This window comes from Hypomesus transpacificus, chromosome 26 (assembly GCF_021917145.1).
Source record: "Hypomesus transpacificus isolate Combined female chromosome 26, fHypTra1, whole genome shotgun sequence".
NCBI classification, from domain to species: Eukaryota; Metazoa; Chordata; class Actinopteri; order Osmeriformes; family Osmeridae; genus Hypomesus; species Hypomesus transpacificus.
The window spans coordinates 7,880,473-7,905,907 of NC_061085.1; the positions used below are offsets into that span (position 1 = coordinate 7,880,473).

Genomic DNA, 25,435 nt, shown 5'->3' on the forward strand with positions numbered 1-25,435 from the left:
AAAAAAAAAGCGTTTATGTTATGATGTTTAACATTACCAGGAAGAATGGTTTCGGGGATGGAGCGGAGCAATGTGGGGGGGGGGGGGGGGGGGGGGGGGCGAGGAGGGCATAGGGAAGCTCGTTTTGTTCCGTCGAAAAACACAGCCCCGCCTTTCGAACTTGTATTTTTCTTCGGTGCATTCCGCTCCTGTGGGGTGCTACGGCGGCCGCGCCGTCGGCCGGCACCGCGTCCTGCCAGGAACGGCGAAGAAAGCATCCTGTGGCCGTTTCGCCCGCTCGATGACACTGTTTCCCAGGTATCTACTATCCCCCCCCCCCCCTCCAAGCTCTGGTCCCTTGCAGCAGACCTGAGAGGGAACGTTGTTTAGGGGGTTGTCCCGTGGAGCCGGGCGGGGGCGTGGGGGAGATGGTGACTGCTGATGTGTCCGTGGGCGGTAGGTAGGAAGGCACGCCGCCCCCTCGTCTGGGCCCGGTGAGAGCTGACGGCACCCCCTCCCCCCTCCAGCCCCTCCCCCCCTCCAGCCCCTCCCCCCTTCAGCCCACACCAGCACTGAGAGGGGGAGTCGAGGGAGAGGGGGGGCATTCAGCTCCTGGAGCCAGGTGGAAATGGGCCCCAGCAGAATGACCTGCTCCTCTGCGTCTCACCGCCCAGTATAAACTCATCTAATTGCCTGGCGGCCTCGACCCCGCAGTAAGAGCTGCTCCGCTGGGGCGCCTCACAGCGGGAGGGAGATGGAGACTTCCGGAAAGGGGTTATGGAGACGCTCCGGCGCACACACTCACACACACACTGAAACGGGACACACACACACGTGAGTAAACACACGGTTGTACACACATAAGGTAAGCTACTTTTCACCTCCAAGTCGTGACTTTGCACACGCATGCGCTCACGCAGTCGTACATACGCCAAGCTTGTCCGCGCACACACACACACACTTATATGTTTCCTTTCAGTGGGTGGCAGATAACTGTGCCCTGGAGAGCCACGTGTGTCTCCACTCCCACCCCCCCCCCCCCTCCTCTCCCGTTTTGACATCCGTAGGCTTGGCAGGTGATTACAGCACAAGGGGTTGAGGGGTTAGCAGGGGGGCATGGCCGTTCAGGCGGAATTCCTCCGCCCCCCCACCACCTCACCCCCTCCCTCTCCACAGTCTCCGTGCCAGAGACGGGGCTCATATCAGAGGGGCCGTCTCATCGCATTAGCAGGCCAGAATGTTGACCCGGCGCGCTCAGGGAGAGGTTGTCATATCGGAACCTCACCTCGCCCCCCCCCCCCCCCCCCGTGCCAAAAGACAGTTTCACGGCTGAGCTGTGACTAAGCGCTTATGGCGTCGTCAGGGAGACAACTTCACGCACGGGAGAGCGTGCGGGGACCGCTATGCGGATGGAATGAAAGGAGATGTGATGTGTTCTCTTCCAACCAATCAGCCCCTGCCCCGTTGCAGACCCAGTCGACCCATTGGACGGCTGTAACACGGCAACGTTGATCTTCAGCGGCCCCATTCACACGTGTCGAGTCACAACTTGGCAGGACGGTGCACTGTGGGGCGCGGAGATTTGGCGAGTTTACGTCTCCCAAATTGTTCCTTCCGCGGGGCTACTTTGAAGCACGGTCTTCACAAGACCGAACTTGATACGTCAGGATGGCTGGTTGACCCGAGAGGGGAAGCGAATCGTGTTTCTGGAGGTGTTTTTTTTGGGGGGACGGGGATGGGGGGGCTGTGGAAAACGCCGTCCGCAGTCAAGGTTTCCCTCATCGCTCTCCGGAACGGCCCGATAACTCGGCGCACGCTCCTCCTCCGGGTCTCCTCCTTCACGCTGCCCCTCCGTTTCCCCAGCTCTGGCTGGGCCCGGCGAGCACATCGTGTCTGGAGGGATCCGGAGCCTGCCTGAGTGGGAGCCTGCGGGCTCCTCTTCCTCACGTGTTCCACGGGCCCTGAACCAACCCCTCTGGTTTACCTCTCTAACCCCTTAGACACACACACTGACACACACACAGGAATCGAGGCAGACAGATGCTGTGCACACAGAGGCGGGACGGGAGCGCACACACGGAAGGAAGGCAGACAGATGCGCACACACACAGTCGGTGTGTCCGTGTGTGTGTGTGTCAAACTGTACACACAGGCTCACTCGAAGGCTCACCCCCACCGATACAGAGTCTAGCACACCCCTCCTCTCACGAGTAGACGGACGAGAGGCCTTCAAACGCACACGCCAGTCTAAAACGGCCGTCTCTATCTTGTCGTCCTGTGTGCTCTCTCGTTCACTCGGTTGAACAATGGCCGTCACATACATTCTCCCCATCCCGGCACGCGTAGTCATGAACAGAGATTGCAGTCTGCTTCCTGTTGGCTGAGAAATCGGACGCCGGCCACGGGCCAGTCATAACAGTGCCCTGAGTGCCATTACAGCTCCAGAATGTCCCTGGGGCTGTTGAAAGCACTTAAGAGCTTTCTTAACAAGGGCTTTATTAATCGGCCCAAATACACGAGGCTACAAACGGTAGCACACAGCTACAGACACAACCACACGCCTCAGACACAACCGCCCACCTACAAATGCTAGCACACAGCTACAGACACAACCACACAGCTACCGACACAACCACACACCTGCAGACACAACTACTAGTGGGAGTCAGATGGCTGAGCGGTTAGGGAGTCAGTCTATTAATCAGAAGGTTGCCGGTTCGATTCCCGGCTGCGAAATTATGTTGTGTCCTTGGGCAAGGAACTTTACCCTACTTGCCTCGGGGGGAAATGTCCCTGTACTTACTGTAAGTCGCTCTGGATAAGAGCGTCTGCTAAATGACTAAATGTAAACTACACAGCTACAGACACAACCAAACAGCCAACACTCCCGCAAAATTGCAGAGAAATGGCCTACAAAGCGAATGCAACCTTAAGACACTGGACGGCCTCGCAGACAGACTGCTGAGTCGCTGAGGAGACATCCTGAGTTCATATCTATAAACTAGGCAGGCTTTGAATGTCTGCGCCTGTGTGGGAAATGTGTATTTTTTTTTTAAACTTTTTTTTTTTCTCTCACTTCAAAGTGAACGAAACTCTCAATTAACTGGCTCCTCAGTTTGCTCTTTCAATTAACGACGCGTCTTCTTAAGAGGATTACAGATGCTTTCGGAAAAACACTTCCTCCCTTGCTTTCACGCTCCGTCGCGTGGCGCCTCCCTGGAAGGCTCTGGCATCTGTCACACCTGACTCACATGTTCTTTTGAAGCCAGACTCAAGTTTAAAAATAGCGGCTCGCCGAAGGACATCTGCCATGTCCAAACTGTGTGCCTATTATCCTAGTCATACCTCAGAAGTATAACCACCTCATACCAATGTTACCAGGTCAGACTGAAACTACCTGTCATACAATACGCTATTCATAGCCTCCTGGGTTTACTCTCACTCAAGACTATCCATGTCTCAAAAGTCCACTCCTTATATTAAAGGTCATATCATCAACAATTGAAGATTAGACGATAGTTCAAAACCCATGGAATAGCCAACGGCGGTGACGTGGTGGGGGGGGGTTTTGCTTCCATCTTTGAAAAAAGGGTCGTTCTCCGAGCCCAATGCGTTGCCTCAGGCACGGTGCTTTGTTGCTTGAGGACGCATTGCACATTGTTATAGACAACCCCAGGTACGAGACTTTCGCTACAAATCAGTCTCGTTGGGCGTTCGCTTCCACGATCCCGTCGTCGATGATTTATCCGACTCTTTCATCATGCGGGATGTCATTCCGTATCCTATTTACTCTGTACGCCCGAGATGGATGGCAGGAGAGATCCAGAGAGAGAGAGATGTTTCCGGAACGTGTCCACCCAGCCGTGTACTCATGAATACATAATGAAGAGCACCATACTTTGTAGCCTGCTCTGACACTCGTATAATCAAGAGGTCGCAGCACTCCTAGACTGTAGTGTAGCCACGCGTGCACACGGGTCCTGATCGACCTTACTCTGAGGAAGGCTAGGTGTCAGAGAGCCAGAGAAGGCCAATCTCGGGTGGCATTTCAAAAGGGTCATGTTTCTGCTGTGTACTTTGCTGTTTCGAAGTCTGTGTCGTGCGGTGGAATTGCTTCGATGCCTCGACCGAGGTAGCGGCGCGTGTCGTCGATATCCTTTTGTGCGAGTGGGTGATATCAATAAGTAGGGGTTGGGGGCGTGTTATAGGGAGTCAGATGGCTGAGCGGTGAGGGAGTCGGGCTAGTAATCAGAAGGTTGCGGATCAATTCCCCGCCAAGCCAAATGATGTTGTGTCCTTGGGCAAGGCACTTCATCCTACTTGCCTCAGGAGGAATGTCCCTGTACTTACTGTAAGTCGCTCTGGATAAGAGCGTCTGCTAAATGACTAAATGTAAATGTAAATGTTATAAAGCGCTGTTTGGATGTCTGCCTGCAGATAGACAAAAACAACAAAGTGTTCAGGAGAAAGCCGAGTAGAAGTCACAAATTGTAAAGCTAAGTCGGGCTAAGAGACCTTGTATATACAGCCTGGGAGCTGACTGCTGTAGTCACCACCGAGCTATCTATTGAGATGTAAGGGCTCATTATTGGAGCTGTGAGTCATAGCAGGCTATGATTAAGTCAAGAAACTGCTGCCACTGGAAATACCTCTCTTTGGAATTGGAGGGATTGCTGGGTTCAAATTACAGAAGCATTGCTGAGACGCTGACCTTCTGGGTGAACTGAGATAGGTCCAGCATCACGTCACCCACAGTCACACACCAACACAAGCTTCCTGCATGACGTCACACGCAGTAACTGGTGCACATGTGTTTTTTTTGTGTGTGTTTTTTTGCGGGAGGTCGAGGTTGGCCTGTCCACAGATCATCAGCAAACATTCGTCTTCTCCCCCGTGACCTCCTACCCTGTCTGTGAAGACGGCCTATTAGGCGGACAGGGTGACGCGAGCCTGAAGCCAAATTGGCTGCACAAGATGCTCCAATTCTATCTTCATTTGTCATTCACATCCCACCTCCTCGTTGCGCTCTCTCTCTCTCTTTCTCTCTCTCTCTCTGTGACACATAGAGCCAGGACAGAAAGAAGAGGAAGAACTGAAGACAGACAGACCAGTGGCCAAAGACTAAAACAGGTATCTATTCTAGACAGAGTGGGCGAGGAAACCGGGGGAAAAAAAAGAAAAAAGGAGATAGAGTGCTGGTCTGACGAATAAGGTCAAAAGCTCTGCAGTCTCTCTCTCCCTCTCTCTCGGACCCCCCCTTTGGCTGCGCTGTTAGCCCCAGTCAGGACACCTGCTTTCCCCATCAGCGCCGCTCGGCCCGTCCCCTCAGCGCTGCGCTCGCTGTTCCACGGGCGCAGTGACTTCAAACACAAGCGACTTCAGGAATGATGATGACAGAAACATGCCTGGAAAAAAAGAGATTTGTCCTCCAAAATACTCGTAGGCGACTCGTGTTGCTCCCCTCCTGGCTCCGTTCTCCCGTTTCTGAAGGGAATAGTGATTTATGACTGTTCTCTTCTACCTGTTTACCACAGAGTCTTGGTCTGGGCGCTGGGTAGAGTACAGGAAGGTGTTCCAAGGGCTTGGTGGTGATTGGCAGGGAATGTTCTGTCTCCACCACACCTGTCCCATGCCTGGGCCCAGGCCGTGAGCCATTCCCACACTGCTCCACTCGCATTCCAGTCCTGTGACTGCACGTCTGCTTTTTATATGCTCTTATTCGCGGGATTTTTATTTATTTTTTCATTTTTTTTTTGGGAGGGACTCAAAACAACTCAGTGTCAGAAAGCATTAGTTATTTTCATTTGATGGGAGTATTTCAGATCTTACTATTTCACCTAATGAGTATTTTCGACGTGGTTTATGCGTCCGATACTGTTACATAGCTCGTCCAGTTGAAGTCCCCTGGAGATCCATCTCATTTGGATGTAAATATTGATATCGTTGGCACAGATTTCCGTATTGGTTTTCAGCGTACTGTTTCATCTCGAGTATAAGACATGCCGTCACCATTCTTTGATTGGTTCTTCACTATTAATGTTGCCAGGGAACCTCAGCTGACCGGGTTGAGGAAATGGTGCCATAGCAGGATAATCTTATTAGACGAGCCACTTGGTCTGGCTGTCTCCCAGTCAGTCAGAATGCCATACGCTTCCTAACAGGAATACCACCACATTTTTGGAAACATCTTAGGAAAGTCACCCCCAAGCTTATCCAATGCCTGGTAACCCATCCAGATCATGACTCGGCCAAATCGTGATTCCCCCTGGGAGACCCTGTGAAATTGATTAACCTTGACATTAACCTAGTCCTTATAAGGAGCCAGGGGACTCCAGACAGGGTCCAGTCCCCAAGCCCAGGGGAGGAAGTGGAGATCGTGACTTGCGAGATGGGCATGTGCTGATGACCACAAGCCGCAGAAGTCCATCGGCATCCCAACACGTGCCTCGGTTTTCCTCAGCGCTTTGTAGGCTCCACGCTGTGGTATCTTCATGACTATATTTGGCCATCCACAAGGATACTCCTGAACTGTCTTGTGACCTACAGGATTTGAGTTTGGCCCTGTGTGCTCTGTCACATAACTTCCTCTCTGTTACGCTGGCGGTCCGATGCTTTTGCATCAGGGGGGCGAGTGAATGTGCTGTGCTTGATAAGTGCCTTTGTTTAAACATTGGAAAGTCTGTTTCACTCCCCTTCAATTTCAATGATCTTTCGAGGACAATGGGATACGGAAAATGTATTTGCTTGATTGTTTTGGTGACAAACTGGTGGTCATATGCATGCCTTTCATCTCTATCCAAGGCAGTCATTTCCGTGCCCTGAGAAGGAAATGCTTTTGATAACAGTAACGCATTGGTGAACGCACTTGGTAATAGGGAAAATATGATGTTTATTCAATTTGTTGAATGGGAGGAAGAGTTAAATGTGTGCAGACTGTGTTATTTGTCATTCTTCCTCTTTGGCAGAGGACAGCCTTACTTTCCCCAAACTAACATTTCTGTTGAGTGGTCATTCCATGAGAGCAGTCATCCTATAATTTGGCAATGACATCATTGGCTGATAACAACAAGAAAGATTAGGGGGGGTGACATGGAAGATTCCTAAATAAAAGAGCGCAACAATCACAACAGAATTAGAAGGATTTGGAATATTTGAGCTCATTTCTTCTTTTGGTTAAGTTCTTGTCAGATTTTCTCCATGACAATGTAGGCGGCCTGCCAAAGAACATTTGGTCCTGCTTCGTGATGCTTACAGCATTAGGGGAAACTGGTCATGCACGGCTCAATACTTCACATTCAGAAGTTCATGTAGGGTCCTTTGTGAATTAAAAACATTTTGTCTTCTTCAGCAACACCAGCCCCAGATTTCAACCCCCCTGGACGGTGTAACTTAAACCAGGAGCCCTGAATCCGTTCCTCCCTCGAATGTCATCGACACTGGAGGACTTGTGAGCTTCGAGAAGTTCCATTACTTTCACATGTCGAGTTTTGCCATCGACGCTTCAATAACAGCGCCTGACGTCACGCGGTTGAATTCAGTTTCTGGTTATCGTGCAACCATTGTGTTTCCTTTGAGTCGTTTGTTAGGGGTGTGCGTGGAAACGCTTGTTGAAAACACAGGGAAACATTACAGCCATTGTTGTGGACCTGGTAGTAAACCTCTCCCTTCTGCACCTCCAGGGATAGCAAAGCTGAGGTCAGTCGTCAGCTGGTCAGGGAGGTTTAGAGGTTTACATCACGACGGTTTATGACCACATGCCCTTAGCACGCAAGCTAAAAATAGGTTAACACCAGACCGTTACCGTTGACACGTGTGCATGTGTGTGTGTGTTTGTGTGTGGCCTTTGTTTAGAACACAAGAGGGCGACCGGGTGTTACCGCAGTGTGTTGTGGGTGGTCTAACTCCTAACAAAGGCACGACGTCAGGCCTTCCGTATGTGCGTCCTCAACAAAAGCACCTTACACTGACCTCAGCCCAGTGCTCACGTTTGCCAGACGGAGCGACGGTTCATATCTGGCCCCGCCGTGTGTAGCCACACCTAACCTGACGCGTGTCCCCAACGACCCCCAAAAAGGTAGGTCTCTCCGGCAGCCAATCCCTGACAGGAAGATCGCGGGAAGATGCCAACCATTCCGAGCGTGTATATCGAGCTGCTGATTCATTAGGTCAGGCTTGGTCATGTGTCAGCGTGTGGATGCTGGTGCCCCACTTCAACCGCGGCCCTTTGACCCGACCCGAGCTCCAACACAGGTGTTCCCGCCGCTCACGTCCCCTAACATGGATCCGTACTGGGATGACATCATCGAGTTGACTTTAGACCGCCTGTGTCTCTGCGGGTGCCAGGCAGACAATAACCAGATGAGTTGTTTCGTGCATTGTTCACTTGACACGGTCCAATCCAATAGAAACCCTGGAGTGTTCGTTGTGTACGTGACACAACACGGTGGCGTGCTGCTGTTTATCTTCTAGACATTATGATCTATGACGTTTTGAAATCCCCCCGCTTAATCCGCTGGGGTAGGGCATGTCTTGAAATGTCTGTCAGTGCTTGAACAGCCAATCAAAATGCGCCTAATGTCAAACAGTGGCTTCATTGATCAGGGGAGCGTAATGATAGAAGTTTCCAGGCTTCGGTCCCACGTGGGAGATTTTACGAGTTTTGGAAGATGGCCACACAAAACTTCCTGTTGAGCAACTCAAATCGCTGTCGCAATTTCCCCAGAAATTGTACCCCTATCTAGTATGTAATTATTGTTGCTATACTTGGAATTTGACCGCTAGATTAACAGCATCTCACTTAAGAATCTTGATAGTAACTGCCGTGACGGTTGTGTAACTGTAAATCATACAAAACTTCAACATACAAATCACTCAAAAAAAAGGCTTCCTACCACAGTTTCTCTGTGTATTTGTTTCACATTTTTTATGTGATATGTTAAAGATAAATGACTTCTCTCATCTTTATTTTCTGCAATGCAGCTTTGTGCAGAGATGGAGAGAGAATGAAAACAGCTTAGATCCCAGGTTCTACCATTCATGCGATATTCCAGACCTACCGAGAAGCCCTCTGTTCTCTGCGGAGCTGGAATGGGATTCTGGAATGAAACACTACAATAACGACTGCTGTCCTTGGAGTTTTCCCTTTGGCCCTGGAACCACAGCATTAGCCTTAGTTAACTTATGGTAGAGGTACCTTCCTTTGAGTGAGAAAATTACTGATTCACCAGTTACTTCACCAGAAATGTTTTCCCAAAACTCAGGTCGTGCCCCCCCCCCCATCCTCCCCAGTTAGGCTCTCATCCCATATAAGGTAAAATTGTAGGTCGGCAAAAGTGAATCTATTTCGCAGCATTTAGACGGACCATGGTATTTGTGGCTGGGAAAGGCATCAACTATGTTGAGGACATCCTTCAATGTTTGTTTTTTCGGTTTCCCTGTACGCAGTTTGGAATTCTGACTGGCTGTTGGCATTACATAAAATCCAGCCTCTGGGTTGTATATATTTTCCTCCCAAGAGCTTTGGTAAATGAATCAGCATCAATTCAAAGCTTGGTTATAGGTACAAACCTTTTTTCTCTTTTTCTTTTCCGTGGAATGTGGTTCAAATGCTGTGACGCTTCCAAATGTACTGTACGCCTTGTTTTTGTGTGTTTTTTGTTTTGGTTCTTTTGCATCCTGTTGCAGTAGCCAGAAACATGACCTTGGAGAACAAATGAACGTCAACTCTAAAAAATGGAAGACTTCCAACTGAACTAGCCTGAACCCAGGGCTGACCATTCCTGACTGTGTTCCCACGTGTTGCACACTCTACACAGTCTGCAGCATGTGTGTTTTCTTTTCTGTGGTGTGCGTGGGTCCCGGCCACGTGTGTCTTTTGTGCTGTGTGTAGCCGTGCATACCCACAAGTCCCTCCAGAGCACTTAATCATGTCCAGCTAAGGTCGATCAACACCGGAAGATACTGCATGGGCTCTCAGATCCTCCACCGTCCCATCTCCTCTCTCTTTTAGAGCCGGACAGTAACGATGCGCTCCGATGAGAAGAACGCAAGTCTTCACACGCGCACGCACAGTGGCTGATTTGTGGACTTAATGAATTCACTTGTTCCGTATTCCAGGAACATTCCGTAACGCTGATGCTTTGCAATCGCTTTGCGTGTAGGCGACGCAAAGGGCATTCGCTTCCAGGATCCCCTCGTTCCTTAAGTCCTCCGCCAGCTTCATACTTGTAATCTTTCTCAAATGCCAATAAAGTTTTTGTATTTGAACACCATCGAGATTGGAATCTGATTCAGGATGGGACGAGTTCAGGCTGTGAGGGAAGCATTTAATCCCAAACGCAACTGTGCAAACAGTCGAGGAAGAATATTGTGTTCCATACTGTATCAACAGCCATAAACCATTATTTATTTATTTATTATTTATCCACAGGTGTTTGTTCAAAATGGAGCACATCAATGCCCAAGAGCCTTGTTTTGGCTGTGTGGTCGGTCCCAGCGTGCCATCACTGTCAGCCTGAGGTTATGCTCACTACCCCACCATCTACACAGCTGCAGAGGGTCAACATTGAGACGTGGTGTGTGTCTGTGAGTGTGTTTGTAAACTGTATATGTGGGTGAGTCTTGCATGCACCTTTGGAGCAGGGGAGTATCAAATGCGTGCAGACACACCGCACGGGACCCACCATCACTTGTGCAAAACCTGATTTGCCCACAGTCGTACAGATGCGCACGGCAACGCGCCCATCTTGCGAAAGCTTTTTCACCCACAAGCACACCCTCGTTCAAGTTTACACACACTCGTGCATTCCTACGTAGCATAAGAAAGTTTCCATGTTGAAGGCCCAGGCCTAGGGCGATTTTCCTATTGGCTTCCCTCGTCCAATGAAGTTACACCTTTCAGAATTTTGAGAATCTCCGGAATGGGTAACTTTTTAGAGCCTCTGAACAAACCCTGTGTTGTCAGAGGGAGAGGGGTTATAACTTGCCAGGGAGGCGGGTGGAAATCTGATCCAATTAGAACAGGGGATGAAGCTACCATGCTACCTCTCCTCATAGCGTCTACACTCATCGGAACCCTGCAGGAATTCTCTCACTCTGATAGAAACACTGCAGTTCTAACAACAAATGGTAGTGGTTCATGTCGTTTTTTTGGGACATGGTTCAGGTCTCAAAAAAAAACAAAAAAAAAACAGATCTAATTATTGACTAGCATGGCACGTGCACACAAGACCCTCTCTGTTGAATTCGTCGTGCTCCCACAGGCGGACAGCCGGGAGTCCCAGCAGTTGCACCAGCGAGGACAGTTGTGTCCGGTCACCGTGCCGAAACAGATTCACTTTGTTCTGCTCTCTCACCCCTGGCAGACTTAACAGACATTAGCCGGCAAAAGCAGGACACTCGTCGGTCACGGCCGAGCGTCAGGTGAAGTAGAGTTCACCCAGTAGGAGAAGCAAGGGGGGAGGGGAGGGGGGGAGCAGAGAGTCACAGCGATGAGCGTCTGTTCTCCAGGACAAAGAAAAAATTAAAGGAAACATGTCAATAACAGCCCGGGTCGTTTCCTCTGCGCTGGGCTAGACTGTGGAACGTCTGCAGTTATAGAGCAGAGATAGCACTGTACGCAACCGTTACATCACTGTGAATTTAGCAGACCCCCCCCCCGCTTTCCTGTGCTGGTAAAACACACATAATTAGACCGTGGAGGCTCAGAAACACGTCTCTGTCGGTTTTTCCTTTCATCTTTTCTTCTTTTTTGGGGGGTGGGGGAGGGAAACTCCTTCAGAAAATCTGAGTACTCGAGACACCATTATCTCTAATGTATTCTAATCATTATCAAATCTGCCAAGTTTTTTTTCTCCCTGAAACGGGAGATGGCCTACGTCGAGCGAGGAAGGGGGGAGAAGGGGTTGGGGGGTAGAGGGAGGGGGGGGGTTTTTGGACGGGGCACAGGCGGGGATGCTTGCTATTCCCTCAAGTGTCTGGAAAGTGTGCGTTTCCATTACGGCCTGTCTCGTTTTTTTTTTTTTTTTTTTGCTGCAGCGCCGTTGTTTTTGCACGGAGGCCCCGGGGGGAGAGGCGGGTCCCTTCTGTGCCCATGGCCCGAGCTGGCCCAGGTAGGAGAGGGAGTGGCCAAAGTCCCCACAGACGCAAGTGAATCGCATGTGGGCCTTCAACAGGCAGCAAACCACTGTCACTGAGGTAAATATCTGAAACATACTGAAGCAGGTTGGGCTCCAACGAGCTGTCTATCTGCTGGGTGACTGGGTGACTGGACTGGCTGGTGTTAAAGATGGCTAGTTGGATATATGCCTCTGCCTGTGTTTGTGCTTGGCTGTCTGAGTAGGTGGTGACTCATTTTCAGCAGATTGAGGGCAAGGAAGCACCTGTACAATACTTAGACCTCAAAGTTTAAGGCCTGATAAGATATTGTGTCTGTGGAGTGAAAAACATGTACGTCTGCCTTAATATGTGCACTAGTGGGTCTCTGTTTTGAACATTAGCTTTTTCAGAAGCCCAATTCAAAAAAGGCTTTCAACAGCAAATTTCAATGACTCAGATCGACTCTCAATAATTGATGGTAAAAACAGAAAAAAGCCACAACCACAGCGCAATAAGGAAATGCATTGTTCAACTTCTCCCCAGTCTGTGTTTTCCTATAAAAAAAATAATCTGTCTCCAGCAGTTTTGACATTAGCCTGTCGGCCAAAAGATCATTCTTTTTACGGACATGGCTGTTTCAGGGTTTAATGAGCTGGGACTGTGGAACCAATGCATGCAAAACACCCAATCAACAAATATAACCTCACTGGAAGAGGCCACACACACATGAATTGAAAATTGTCCCCAAACTCAGCCACCCTCAATGTGCTAGAAATAGACGATGAGGCATTTTATTACATAGAATTAATCTAGCCACAGTAGAGGTTCTATCCCGGTCTGCCCATAATATTGAAGAATAGAAAATGACGGAATCAAAAGCAGTTTGGTCCCGTGTGAATTACTGCACAGCAAAAACTGTACATCTGAGTGTGATATATATAAGGGTATGGTATAAATGGCTTATCTAGTGACTTCAGTAAACAACACATTATTTGAAGAAATCTTATCATATGACATTTTTGTACTGCCCTGGCGGCCAAATGTACCTGTTTTAGGCATGAGCAAGCTTATAATAAAAAAATGAAAAAATAAATGTACAATTTTTGGGGGGGGCACTTTCATTTGTTAGGGCATTTTTGCAGTATGTGTCGTGGAAGAAAGGTTTTCCCCCCCTCTAGGTTTCGGGTTTAATGATTCAACGCGAGCAGTTGATACTGTGAAGGGAGTCCTCATTATGGGTGTCGTGGATCCCAACAGTCACCTTGATAGACTCAAGTCAGGGACTAACACACAGTAGAGAGTTTTCTTCGATCTCCCTCACTATGTGGACCCCCCCGAGTCCTGCACCACTGGTATACATCAGTGCCTGACCTCTTGTATTATACTGGAGGGAGGAAAAAAACTCTTTCTGGGAAAGCCCTTAATTAACGTTTATGGGAAACCTCATGGCTCAGTCCATTTTTCCCCCTTCCCCCCTCTTTTCCCCTCTCTCCCCCTCTCCTTTTTTCTTCTTCTCTTTAACGCACACTTGTAACTTTTTTCTTTTTCCATATGAGCCACTCCCATAGGTCTAACTTTACATGACTTTTTGGGGAAATCCCTCCTAATGGCCAGTAAGTCCGTACTCTGACTGGCAAAACTCTCGTTTTTTTCTCCCTCCTTTTGGGAACACGTCCATCGCATTCTTTGGAAAGTCTGGGTGTTGCCGTGCGGAATGGTGTTCTGTTACCGCAGGGCTCCCTGTGAGTTTCCAACCTCATTTTATTGTTATGGATGCGGCAGGGAACAAATGCTGGATCCCCTCCAAAGACAAATGAAATGGAATTATGTCAATTAAAGTTTCACTCAAAGTCGAAAAAAAATGAACAAGGGTAGCAAGAGTACAACCTCGTAACCGCTCCACACCGCCAACGATTGAACCCGTGATGAACGGGGTGGACGACTGTCATCTTTTCCCACCAATGTTCATCCATGAATTGAGGTGTCACCATTTCCCTCGGCTCTGTCTTTAGCGAGGCGAGGTTTACATGATCTTGCTATGACTCAGCAGTGTCTTCCCAACGGTTCTGGGGTTTCTCTGACCTCCATAAGTGGTGTGGGGGGGGGGGGGGGGGTCGTCTTCTTCTGTAGCCTGACCCAGGCACCCAGCATGGGCCGAGCTCTCCCCCACCCCTGTCCCTTTTCCTGCGTGGGAGGATTGAAGGGGGGGATTCCTTGAGCGATAGTTTTAGCATCGTCCTCCCCATCCGTGACTCACCCCGACTGCACGGCCCGTAGGCCAAAGCTCCCCTCCGGTCTCCGCCCCTTTACCGTACGTGTCTGATGCACTCACAGCGTCAACACAGCCTTCCCCCCCCCCCCCTCTCTCTTTCTAGGTCTCTCTCTCCAGAAAAGGTCACTTGGGGTCAGCCATCCAAGGGGAGCCTGAAAGTGTTTGTTTGGACATTCCATGCGCTCAGTGCACACCTCGTGCAGCGTGGCAGACGAGTTCGGCGTGTGTGGGCACTTTCCTCTCGGTCTGCCGTCACACCCGGCCATACGGCTCCCCAGCCTACGTCAGCAGGGCGGTGTTTGCGTCCCATTGCTTACTCTTAGCTCGTAGAGCCGTCAACACACACACACACACAACGTGGGTCCACTACGGGAGGCATGCCGCGAGCTTAGATGTGGGTGGTCCTGTGGAGCAGCCCAGGTAGGCCAAAGGTGACCCCGGAGTAGGGTTTCCCAGCCACTCCAACTGGGGTGAGAGAGGACCTGTCCGACCCTCCGTGTGGGCGGAGAGAGGAACAGCCACTCGTACAGTTCCTGCGCGATTCAGGGTAGATCTCCCAAAGTTTTCTTTTTTTCCTCCCTTTAGTTGGGGTCCAGAAGGAAATTCAAGCAATTCAAGTAAACCCGTTTGCACAAGCACAGTACAAGTACAAAAACATTGTACACATGAGAAGTACAGGCCCCCCCCCACACGCGCGCACGTACGCACACGCACTCGCCGCATGAATTTCTCTGCCGCTGAAAGTCTTGGTCGTAAAATAAACAACCAAAAACGGCTCTAGTCAAACTCATGGCGTGTTGTTAGAAGCATTTAACAGAGCCCATTGAGAGTGAATGCCAGGCATTTGTCTTAGTAAGAACCTCTTGTATGTTGAGAGTGACAGAGGTACAGAGCACCCCAGAGGAATCGCCTGTTATTCCTTAACGGGGGTTGAGGGGGCCTGGCGGGGTTCCACTGTAATCCTTTGTGTGTGTGTGTGGGGGGGTGATGTTTATTGCCTCTTCTCCCTGAGGGGAGTGGTGAGGTGGGGGGGGGGGGGGTTACAGCCTCCGAGGGTAACAAAGGGGGGGTAACTAGGTCGAGAGTGTGTGTAGCTGGAACATCTTTGTTGATTCTAAGATCGCCGTTAAGACCTGACACACGGGGCAACTGGTACCCCCCTCTCCTCCCTGGCCCTTGCAGCACTCCCTGCCCCCAGGCCCCTCCGTATTTATGGAGCCAGCGCAGTGTGAGGTGGAGAGCCGACAGTCTCGCGGCTCCACTGGTGTAAGGAGGGAGTTCCTTTATTTTCCCTGAGACTGACCTCGGCCCGGTCGGCTGGCTTGGCCGATACTTCAGTTTGTTTTTGTAGTTGTGTGTCTGTGCAGAACATGCTTGTGTGTGTGTGTGTGTGAAGCACAGTAACGCCCCTCATGCTGCTGGCGAGGTGTTATCTAGGTCTCCCAGAAGGTGACTCGGAAATCGACTTCCTCCCAGTGAAATGTCTTCTTTATTTCTCCACAACTTTTCTTTTTGTTGAATTCCTCGTAGCCCTGGTTTTCCTGGTCTGTTCTTTGTCTGCTCACTGTTCTCTGCTCATGGTGGCCGGTTGCCTAGAACTAGGAAGACCCTTATGGAGTTTGCAAGCTTCAACAGAGATGGGGCGAGACCTGGGTATTTCTGCTCCAGTCCCGGAGACCTCGTTAGGTTACTGTGTGAGTCGATACTGAATCGCACATTGAGAATGGGACACTGTTTCAACTAAGCTCGCCTTGTCTCAATCTACATTAGTTATCAAACTGGGATGAAGGTCAGTGAATGACCCCTGGATTGTTCCATCAGAACATGCAAGGCTAATTTTCACTCAGCTCGGTGCCGAACGGCCCCAAAAAACTCAACTCGATCCGAGCTTCCTCCATTGTCGACTTTTGACAAAGCCAGGCCTCAACTGGTTGGATCTAATGACCGTGACAGAAAAACGGCCTTTCTGAATGCCCGATCCGATGCCTACGTTTGCAGGTGCCCCCAATAAACCCCTTCCGCATGGCAAACAAGAGGGATAATGGTCTCCCTCTTGCCTAACCCCCCCTTGGGACGCTGAAATGTACCCCGGGCCAGGGTGGGAGAAGGGCTGCCTGGGGTGTCACCTTGGCTCGCTTGGGGAGTCGGGAGCGGGAACAGAACACAGGCACAGAGAGTCCCTGCCCATGGCAGGTCCCTGTGTTCTCTCTCATTCTCTCTCTGTCTCTCTCGGTCTTTCTCGTATCTGGCCCCGTAACTCCGCCACAGTATGAGCAGCTTCCAGCACAATGCCCGCTTACTGCGATAATCCCTCCACCCCCTCCCCCCCCCTGGCATGCCATCCACCCCCAGCAAAGCTATAAACGTGTCAGGCTCAACGAGACGCCGGGGGGCATTTTTCCGCCTCATGTCCCGATATCCCAGGAGTCTGAATTCAAAAGAGGCTGGCATCCAAGGGGAGGTTTTTTTGTTGGTTGGCTGGATCGGCCTCTGTGCTCGAGGATGCCAGATCCCAGCGGCTGGTGGGGCGAGGGGCTTCTAGAAAGAGCTACTGTTACTGTATGCCGCACACACTGACCTACTTCTCAAAATGTATGTAATCTTAAAGTAGATGAGAGTGTGTTGTGAAAGGAGAGAGAGAGGAGGGGGGGGGGGATGTCATGGCTCGTTTAGCCACAGGTATTTTTCCGATGTCTCCCTGGGATTTGTTTGGTTCCTGCCTGGACAAGGCATCAAGAGTTTTATTTTCTTCTGCGTTTTTTCTTCTCTTTTTTTTTTTTTTTTTTTTTTTTTGTCCTCGACAGTTTCAAAAACGAGTTGTTGTCTTTCGAGTCTGTCGTTCACTGGTCGTGGCAGGGCCAGCAAAGTCCGCAGCAGGAATGTGAAAACCGAGCGCCGTGACAGGAGGAGGCGAGTAACGATTATAGGACAGGCCTGTCATATAGACGGTGCTCGCTACCATGGAAGCCTTCTTCTGCAGCATATTCCCACTCCTGTCTGAGCGGGGCTGGCAAGAGACAGTTTGATGGCCATCGAGGTCACAATGGCACTTGCCAAGATCCCATTAGTGCTTACAAACATGCTCCCTTTGAGAGAACTGCTATGCTGAATGTACCCTTTCGGATAGTTTGGAGAAATCACCGACCATGCCCAACCTTTTGACAAATCTGTGATTGAGTCATTTAGGCTCAGTTACCCAGCGAACAAAGAGAGTTGTCTCCCGGCGATTCTTCCATGACGTCAAAGATCTGGACTGAAAGCTCGACCGATCTGATAGGCTTATCCTCCTGTGTATTTTGCATAGCTAACAAAGTCTGAAACGTCTTTTGTCAAATTCCTGTCCGCAGATAGCTTGAAATGTGCTTGTTGTTCCTGCATTCCACCTCCCCCCTCCCGGAACTTTCTGAGCATTAGCGCGATCCTTTATCATCATCTATCCAACGGATGTCAAGCCAAGGCACTCGCAATGACGCAGGAGTCTTGATTTATCAAACCAGTGCCGGCGAAAGAGGGACGTTTTAATGCCGGGGCGTCTTTTTCGGGGGGTCAACGAAGCGGCGCTTACTTTGGGCGCGATAAACACTCGCTTTGCTCCGAGGAGCGGACTCGAGAGAGAGAGACTGGAGGCCCCAGTGGGGCCAATGTCATCATTGGCCAGTGGGGGCCAATCGTGCGTCACTGCAGTCGAAGGACTTGCGACCCCCCCCCCCCCCCTGTCATTGTCGCGTCGACCCTCAAGCCTGTTGAGTGCTCTGTAACTCACCTGTGAGAGGGAATGTCATTCCGTGTGAGGCGGGGGGGGGGAAGGGAGGGGGGTCCTTGCCTCTGGAATGCCATTGTGTGCTCCATTACCATTGGGAGTCCTCCCAGATCTATCTGGCCCACGGTGCTTTTTAGCAATTAGATGAGATATCGGCAAGGGGTCCGGCAGGGCAAGAAGAGGGTCCATAAAAGCCCAAATAAAAGGCCGGTTCTCTCTGCTCCGTCTCCCCTGTCTGTGCAGGAACGGCAGGAATGCGCCTCCCCCCCCCCCCCCCCCCCCCCCCCCCCCACCTCATGAATTAAAATAAAAAAAAAATAGAAGAAAAAAAACGTTTCTCATTCAAAGCAGGGGGCCCCGCTTCACAGCGTGTGGCCCCGCTTCACAGCGTGTGACCCCGGCCAGGGCAGTGCAGCTCAGGGGGAGCGGAGAGCGTGTCGTGCCCAGGAGCGGGGGGCGGGGGGAACGGAGCTGGCACCCAGTCCCCTCAGCCAGCCAGGGTGGGATATTAGGTGTCCCGGGGAGAGATAATAGCCTCTAACTGCATGGGTACGCTGGCCTGGTGCATTCTTTGGCCCCGCCGTGCGTGTCTGGAGCTAAAGGAGAGAGAACGAAGGGGGGAGGGAGGGTGGGTGGGGGGAGGGAGGGTGGGTGGGTGGGGGGAGGGAGGGTGGGTGGGTGGGGGGAGGGTAAAATAGTTAGTTGCAGACCAGCAGTTGACTCTTTGCCATTTTAACACTAAATGACGAGTTAACTGGAATGAAAGACCATGTTCTGCCGCTGCTGGAATATTACACAGGGATGGGAGACAGTTCTATTACATGAACAAACACAAATATTTAACCTTTGAGTTGAATGCAATTGCCGTGTTTTTACAATGTGACGGTGTAGTGAGATAACAACAGTCTACCAACTGAGTCTTGGCTTAGTAAACTACATTTCCCCGGACACGGATATCACCTGTTAGCCTGCTGCAGATATAACATTTGAAAAAAAAGAAATTAAACACGGTACTGTGTGTACAAATGTACAGCATATATAATGCCATTCTTCTCAATTCTTCTCCCTGTTTCCTTCAGTCTGCGAGCTCTGGTAGAGGGGAGCCTCTTTTGGCGACGAGGGGAGAAGCATCGTCAGCGCTGACGTTCATTTGTCCAAACGAGTGCTGTCTCAGTAGAGCCATGAGAGCCTTAGCACACGCTAACAGTTTTCGCTAACGAGTTGGCGTCCATTTCTGGTACAGCACCAACAGGTCTGTTACAGCAGCCATAACCAAGACACAATGTCCCCAGTATCTGGCACAGGGAAGAACTCATGTAGCTGAGCGAATGGCCATGCGACAATTAGTCAACACGAGTCAGATGGCTGAGCTTGGGCAAGGCACTTCATCCTACTTGCCTCAGGGGGAATGTCGCTGTACTTACTGTAAGTCGCTCTGGATAAGAGCGTCTGCTAAATGACTAAAAGTAATGTAAATGTAAATTAATTCACAGTTCTCTGTCATGTACTAACCTGAAATCCATTCTGTGCCGAGATGAAGAACAATGAAGGCTCCATCCGTACTTGCAGCCAGACTTTAAGACCATAATGGGAATATAAATGAGGAAATTATGTCACAAAAGCTGTTTCAGCCCGTACATTACATCATCGGGTAATTATGCAATTTTGGAGCAATTACATCGTTACACTGTAATTCATCGAGGCTTACACGTTCAGACAACACACCCTTTTCTGATTTGACACACTTGGGAGCAGATGCGGTCGCTAAGCGATGCACTTCCGTGACGCCAAACTCCAGGTAGGCGAAAGAGGAAGGGGTCTGGCTTTTTGGGGGATTTCTCTCTCCCTGACCAGGTTTGTTCCGCGGATATTCCCTCAAGGTGTTGAACCAGGAAACCCGTGATTTATCGGGACTTCCTCGTGGCATGTCAGACACTATACATTGCTGTGGACCATCGTGGCCTCCATACTTCATTTTCTTGGGCCTGCGTCGATGCGCCCTCTGCGTTTGGTTTGAGCTACCAGGGGAGCCGTACAGTCCGCCGGCCCACCGCCTTGAGATTGCGCACCTTACCTAGTCGTTCCCATCTGTTGTCAATTCTCAGCCGTGCAATGTAAACACATGAACCAGAACTTCTCTGGTTCCAGGTGGAAGGGCCAAACACCCCCCCCCCCCAGCAACCCATCCCCTCTCCCATCAACGTCAGTGTTAAGGGGTCGATGCCCCTGACTGGCGGGCCCCTAACAGACTTCGGACCGACCCCCCACCCCTCCAGTGATGTCAGAGGAAATGCCTGAGTCCTGAGGTAAAGGGCTGGTCCGTGGGCGCTCTCCTGGAGAGGCCGCAGCTGTGACAGCAGCGGTGCCACATCGAGGCTGGGGATGAGGCCGGGCTGAGGTTGAGAGGGTGGTGGCGAGGCTGAGGGGCCGCTGGTGAAGCCGGGGTTGGGGGGGGGAGGGGTTTGGAGGTGTAGCTGAGGGGAGGCTGCAATGGAATAGAGGCTGAAGGGCTGAAGGCGAGGCTGGGACGGAGGGAGGCTCTGGTGAGGGAGGCTCTGGTTCTGCCCCTGTGGCGGCTGTGCCGAGCCACGAGGATGTTACCCAAAACCTCCCTCGCTATTCCCTGCATCCCGACGTGACATCCGTGAACGTGTTCACGTGACGTACCCGTAGGTGAAAAAGAACACGGTGTTCCGACCGCTTTGAAAGGAGGGAAGAGGGGGGGGGGAGTCGGAGGGGGGGGGGGACGGGAGGAGGAGCGGAGTGGAGTTTTCACTGCTCTTGGAGGTGCTGTAAAGCGGTCGAGTTGGTGTGGTGCTAGCAACCCTAGCCACAGTGGATGAAGGGGCAGGCCCATGTGTTAAACTGGCGGAATTCTTTACACATGTGCTGGTGTCTCCACGAGCCATCCAGGGGTGCGAGAGGTCGTCCAAATGGCACCAAGACTCCTCCGAAACAAACACGGCCAATCGAAAAAAAAACAAATCAACTGTTACTACGCCCATAAAGGTCGACGGGACTTTGTATGTTATCCCGTTTCATAGCAGATCTAATAGAGATCCTAAAGTGTTTGTGGGTGTGTTTATGTGTGTGTGTGTGCTGGGTTGAGAAAGGGAGACTTGTCTGTATATCGCTGTGTTATCTAATGCTGAACGTCTGTGCTGGGGGGGGTGGGGATGGGGGGTGGAGGGGGCCGGAGGGAGGGAGGGAGGGGGGGGTTCTCTGCATGGCAGCCTACCTGGGTGACCTCATGCCTTGGCCCACTGTCGTGAAGAGAAGCAGAAGCCTTCGATTAGCGAAACAGGCTGAGGTCATGGTGAGATAAGACTGTGGAAACACTGATGCTGCGCTAGCGCAGGCCCCCGCGCTCACTGCTCCCGCGGGACTCCCAAAACAGTAAGACAGTTAAACCCCACTGGGCGGTCAGAGGGCGGGGGGTGACAGATACCGGACCAAACAGCTGCTCTTTCCTGAACCCCCCCCCCCCCCCCAAAAAAAAGGGACCGCTGACCTAAAGTCGTCCAGGATAACCCCGGTCGTTTTTGAACCCTTTTTTTTTGTTGTACCTCGGGGGCTGTGTCGGTCTCTTCCCGCAGTCCTGTTCCAAAGCCGCGGCCTCGTAAAAGTTTAACATACTTCCTCTCTTATGACATCACCTCGTGGCTCACTGAGATGATGTCATGGTGATCTCTTGGACAGGCTCTTTTGCGTTTTTTATTGTGCGCCGGACCCCCGTCTCCGATGGTCTGGACGCTTTTTAGTGTTTGCGCCGCGCCGCGATGACATCAGCGTTTTTGTCGACGCGACGCGATACCGTCTGCCCTCGGTATCGGTTGGGCCGTGTGAAGCTCTCAGAAGCTCTCGCATCGCTCTGAGGGCTGGCAGACTCCTAGATGATCGCCATGATCTCAGTTCTGTATCCCTCCCTGTGCGTGTGTGTGTGTGTGCTTTAACCCGCGTGTTTTTTCTCGTGTCCCGCAGACCGAGGCCATGCGGCAGGCGTTGAAGCAGCTGGATTTGAACATCGTGGAGATGACCGACGAGAACGCCATCCTGGATGGAGGGGACGTTCTCTTTACAGGTGACAGGTTCCCCCCCCCCCGTGCCGTCCCCCCCCGTCCTCCCTTTCCCCCCCGCCCGCCCCCTTGTTCCTCCTACCTACATGCTACCACTCCGCACTCCCATGTTTTGAGCTCAGTGTCAAACTTCGCCTGACTGACATCGGGCGACCTGTAGCTGGTGACCAAAATCGAATCTTGGGAATCCTGTCTTCAGGCCTAAGCAGTCGATCTGATTTGAATCCTCGTCACAATGGCTCTCTTGTTCAACTGGGATTTTGCAGCGAGCGTGAAGGGAGGAGGGCAACCGGGGGGGGGGGGGGCGCTTTCTGTAAATTGTGTTACTGACGTGAGGTGAGCTGAATGTGGGTCAGCCTCTACACGGTGTAGGGCTTAAGGGGGGGGGGGGGGAGGATGAGGAGGAGGAAACACTAGAACACCTAATTGACTTTCGAGACGTTGGCTCTGTTTTCCCCTCCCTCCAGCTGAAATGGGTTTCGCATGGCAGGGCTCGAAACATTTCCCCCGTGGCAAGATCACGGCCAAGCCGCCCACTTTGCCAGTAGCTTAGCAGGCAGGCCCCCCGTCGCTCCGTAGCCCCTGGCCACCCCCCTTCCACCCACCCCAACCCCCACCCCAACCCCCACCCTCTCTCAGCAAAACTGTGCTGCCCACCACACGTAACCCTCCCCGCCTGTCCGCTTGCTTGCCGCCCCCGCAGGTCGAGAGTTCTTCGTGGGCCTCTCTAAGCGGACCAATCAGAAGGGGGCCGAGATCCTCGCCAACGCGTTCAAGGTGAGTGAGAGCGGCGCGTTCTCGGGGGTCGTTTCGACTCCACAAGACGGGCCTTGGCATCTGCCCTCTAAGGTCATCACGGCGTTAATCAACTCCAGTCTCCTGCAGCCTCAGGGTATTGTAATCGATTATTGATTTTGGGGATGGTTAATCTGTGTAGAATCAGCTGGTAAATGACATGAATTGATCCTTTCACGGCCCTGGAGACTGTAGGACCCTGAGCCGACCCGGAGTTGAGTAGCCATTCTGTTTCCTGTCCACCCATGAGAGCTAAGAATACTGGACTCACTTTCCTCTGCTGGAGAACAACTGTCGAGAGCAGACAGACCCCAGCGCGAGGCCTCGAGGTTACGTGCTCACAATAACACTTATCTCAACAAGCCTCAGTTTTTCGGGCGCTCTCCTGTGTCTAATTTGAATTCCTGACAACACAGGCCTCTTGTGTGTGTTTTTTTTCGTTTCCCTCTCGATAAGTCGAGCCTCGACGATGCATCTCTGGCAAAACACACGAGGTTTCCCCCCCCTCCCCCGCCCCTGCCCAACTTGTTTTCCCCCCCCGTCCGTTTATCGAACCGGGGATCCTTTTACAGCCTGTTCTGTTCAGGTCCGGGATTAAGCACAGATGTGTGGGTTCAGATGTGTCCCAGGAACATTTTCTTCTTCTTTATGGCCGAGAGACTGGAGGCGGGAGGGGGGGGTTAAGGTGCGGGGGGGAGACATCGCTACCGGCTGTTACTGTCTCACCGTCAGGGGGGTCACGACTGTTCCTCAAAGCGGAATCGGTTTTTTTTCGATTTTTTTCCCTTTATTTGTTTTCTTCCAAAGCGTGGGTGGGAGAGCGTATGGCGCAAATGAGCCTCTTTGTCCTCCTCCCTGTTGCTCCGTGGATCTGACAGCGTTCCAACACTAAACTGAACTCCAGGGCTTACAAAGTGGGTGACATGGTCGTGTCTAGCGATAAGGCCAGGGTTTAGACACGACTCACCTCCCGTCTCCTCCCAACTGGAGGTTTCTCGCGAAAGAGCGGCTTCTTATCGCCGCTCATCCGTTAAAATCAAACCGGGACGGCTCACAGGAGCGGCAGCTTGGATTGATCCGACTCCAGCCAATGAGCTCGGGGGCAGAATAAAGGAATCTGCGTCAAGAGGAGTTTTCGCACGTTCCAAACTCTTCAGGGAAAACGCTGCGTGTCTCCGGAGGGGAGTTTGACTTTGATCCGTGCTCGCGCACGAGAGAGAGACCGCCGACGAATAGCTCCGACCTGTACCCAATCAGGACGACGGTTCTGCAACGACACACTCCAGGAAAGAGGAGACCCCGACACTTCCCCACCCCTCTCCGACACTCAGCCGACATCCACTTATCTAAGATCCCGCTTCTTTCGTGTGTTCCCCATCGAGGAGTCTGTCAGGTCTGTTTTGTCTCTCATCCAGTGGTCCGTGCTCTGCCCGTGAGGATGTGGTTGTGTTTCCCCGCAGGACTACGCCGTGTCCACGGTCCCCGTGGTGGAAGGGCTGCACCTCAAGAGTTTCTGCAGCATGGGGGGCCCAGGGCTCATCGTGATAGGGTCCAGCGAACCGGCCCAGAAAGCGTTGAAGGTATGTGTTTGTGTGTTTGTGACTGTGGGATTTTTTTATTTGCGTGTTGCCTCGTGGTTTGAGTGTTTTGCGTCGTAGGCGTTCCCCCCCTCGTCTCCTTCGAAGCTAAACCCTCACACTTCCGTGTTTCATTCCAACTCTGTTCATGGCCATTCCATTAACTCAAACAGGAAAACATGACCATGCTAAATAGCTATGATCCCCCCCCCTACACAGCGCTCCCTCACTCAAACTAAACTGATCTCTAGAATGTTCTAAATGTGCGGCGAGTCAGAAAGCTCAGATCTTCTTCATGAGAAACAAGTGAAGGTTCGGTCTATAGTTTTTTTTTCAACCACAGAAGATTCTAGTAGCATTGATGGCCGGTATCTTTAAAAGCCACCTCCTAGGCCGCCTGCTAGATCGACGCTTCAAGGTTCAGTTGGGATTTGTAGTCTTATTTACGTGGCCTCTACCCCCAAAACCTCTGGATTGGAACTACAGCCATCGACAGCCACCTGCGACGCCAGCGCCAGGCCCCCACGGGCGTTCCTCTCTCGCACGGTTTGCTTTGGTCGGGCGCCAGCGTTTGGCCGCGTGTCAGTGTGTGTACCGCCGTGCGCTCCTCAGTCCCTCTCTGGCATTCAGCCTGCGTAACTCTGCAAGACGAGACACTGCACGTGTTGACACAGAAACCCCACCACCACCCCCCTCGCCGAACGAAAGCAGGTTCCCCTTCTGTGAACGTGTCAGGTCGAAATCCCTCTCGATTCCTCCTTGCGTTGTTGGTCGTTCGTTTGTGGGATCGCGGTCGACATCGGGGGGCGCTCTGCCTCGAGTTGGATCACGCTGCCGTCGATCCCTTCGACACCTGGCGTCCATGGGGCCGCTTGTGCAC

At 51.6% G+C, this 25,435-nt stretch overlaps 1 protein-coding gene across 3 annotated transcripts in view; it reads left to right on the plus strand.

Moving 5' to 3' along the window:
• ddah1 (dimethylarginine dimethylaminohydrolase 1) overlaps positions 1-25,435 on the plus strand; it is a 45,009-nt gene that overhangs the window by 11,516 nt on the left and 8,058 nt on the right. For 2 of the 3 annotated variants that reach the window (XM_047050068.1, XM_047050067.1), the window contains exons 2-4: positions 22,089-22,188; positions 22,887-22,960; positions 24,439-24,558. In XM_047050068.1, the coding sequence (XP_046906024.1) occupies positions 22,098-22,188; positions 22,887-22,960; positions 24,439-24,558 (285 nt within the window). In that variant the 5' untranslated portion in view covers positions 22,089-22,097. Of the gene's footprint in view, positions 1-5,071; positions 5,110-22,088; positions 22,189-22,886; positions 22,961-24,438; positions 24,559-25,435 lie in introns of those variants that run through there. The other variant, XM_047050069.1, reaches the window with a different exon arrangement.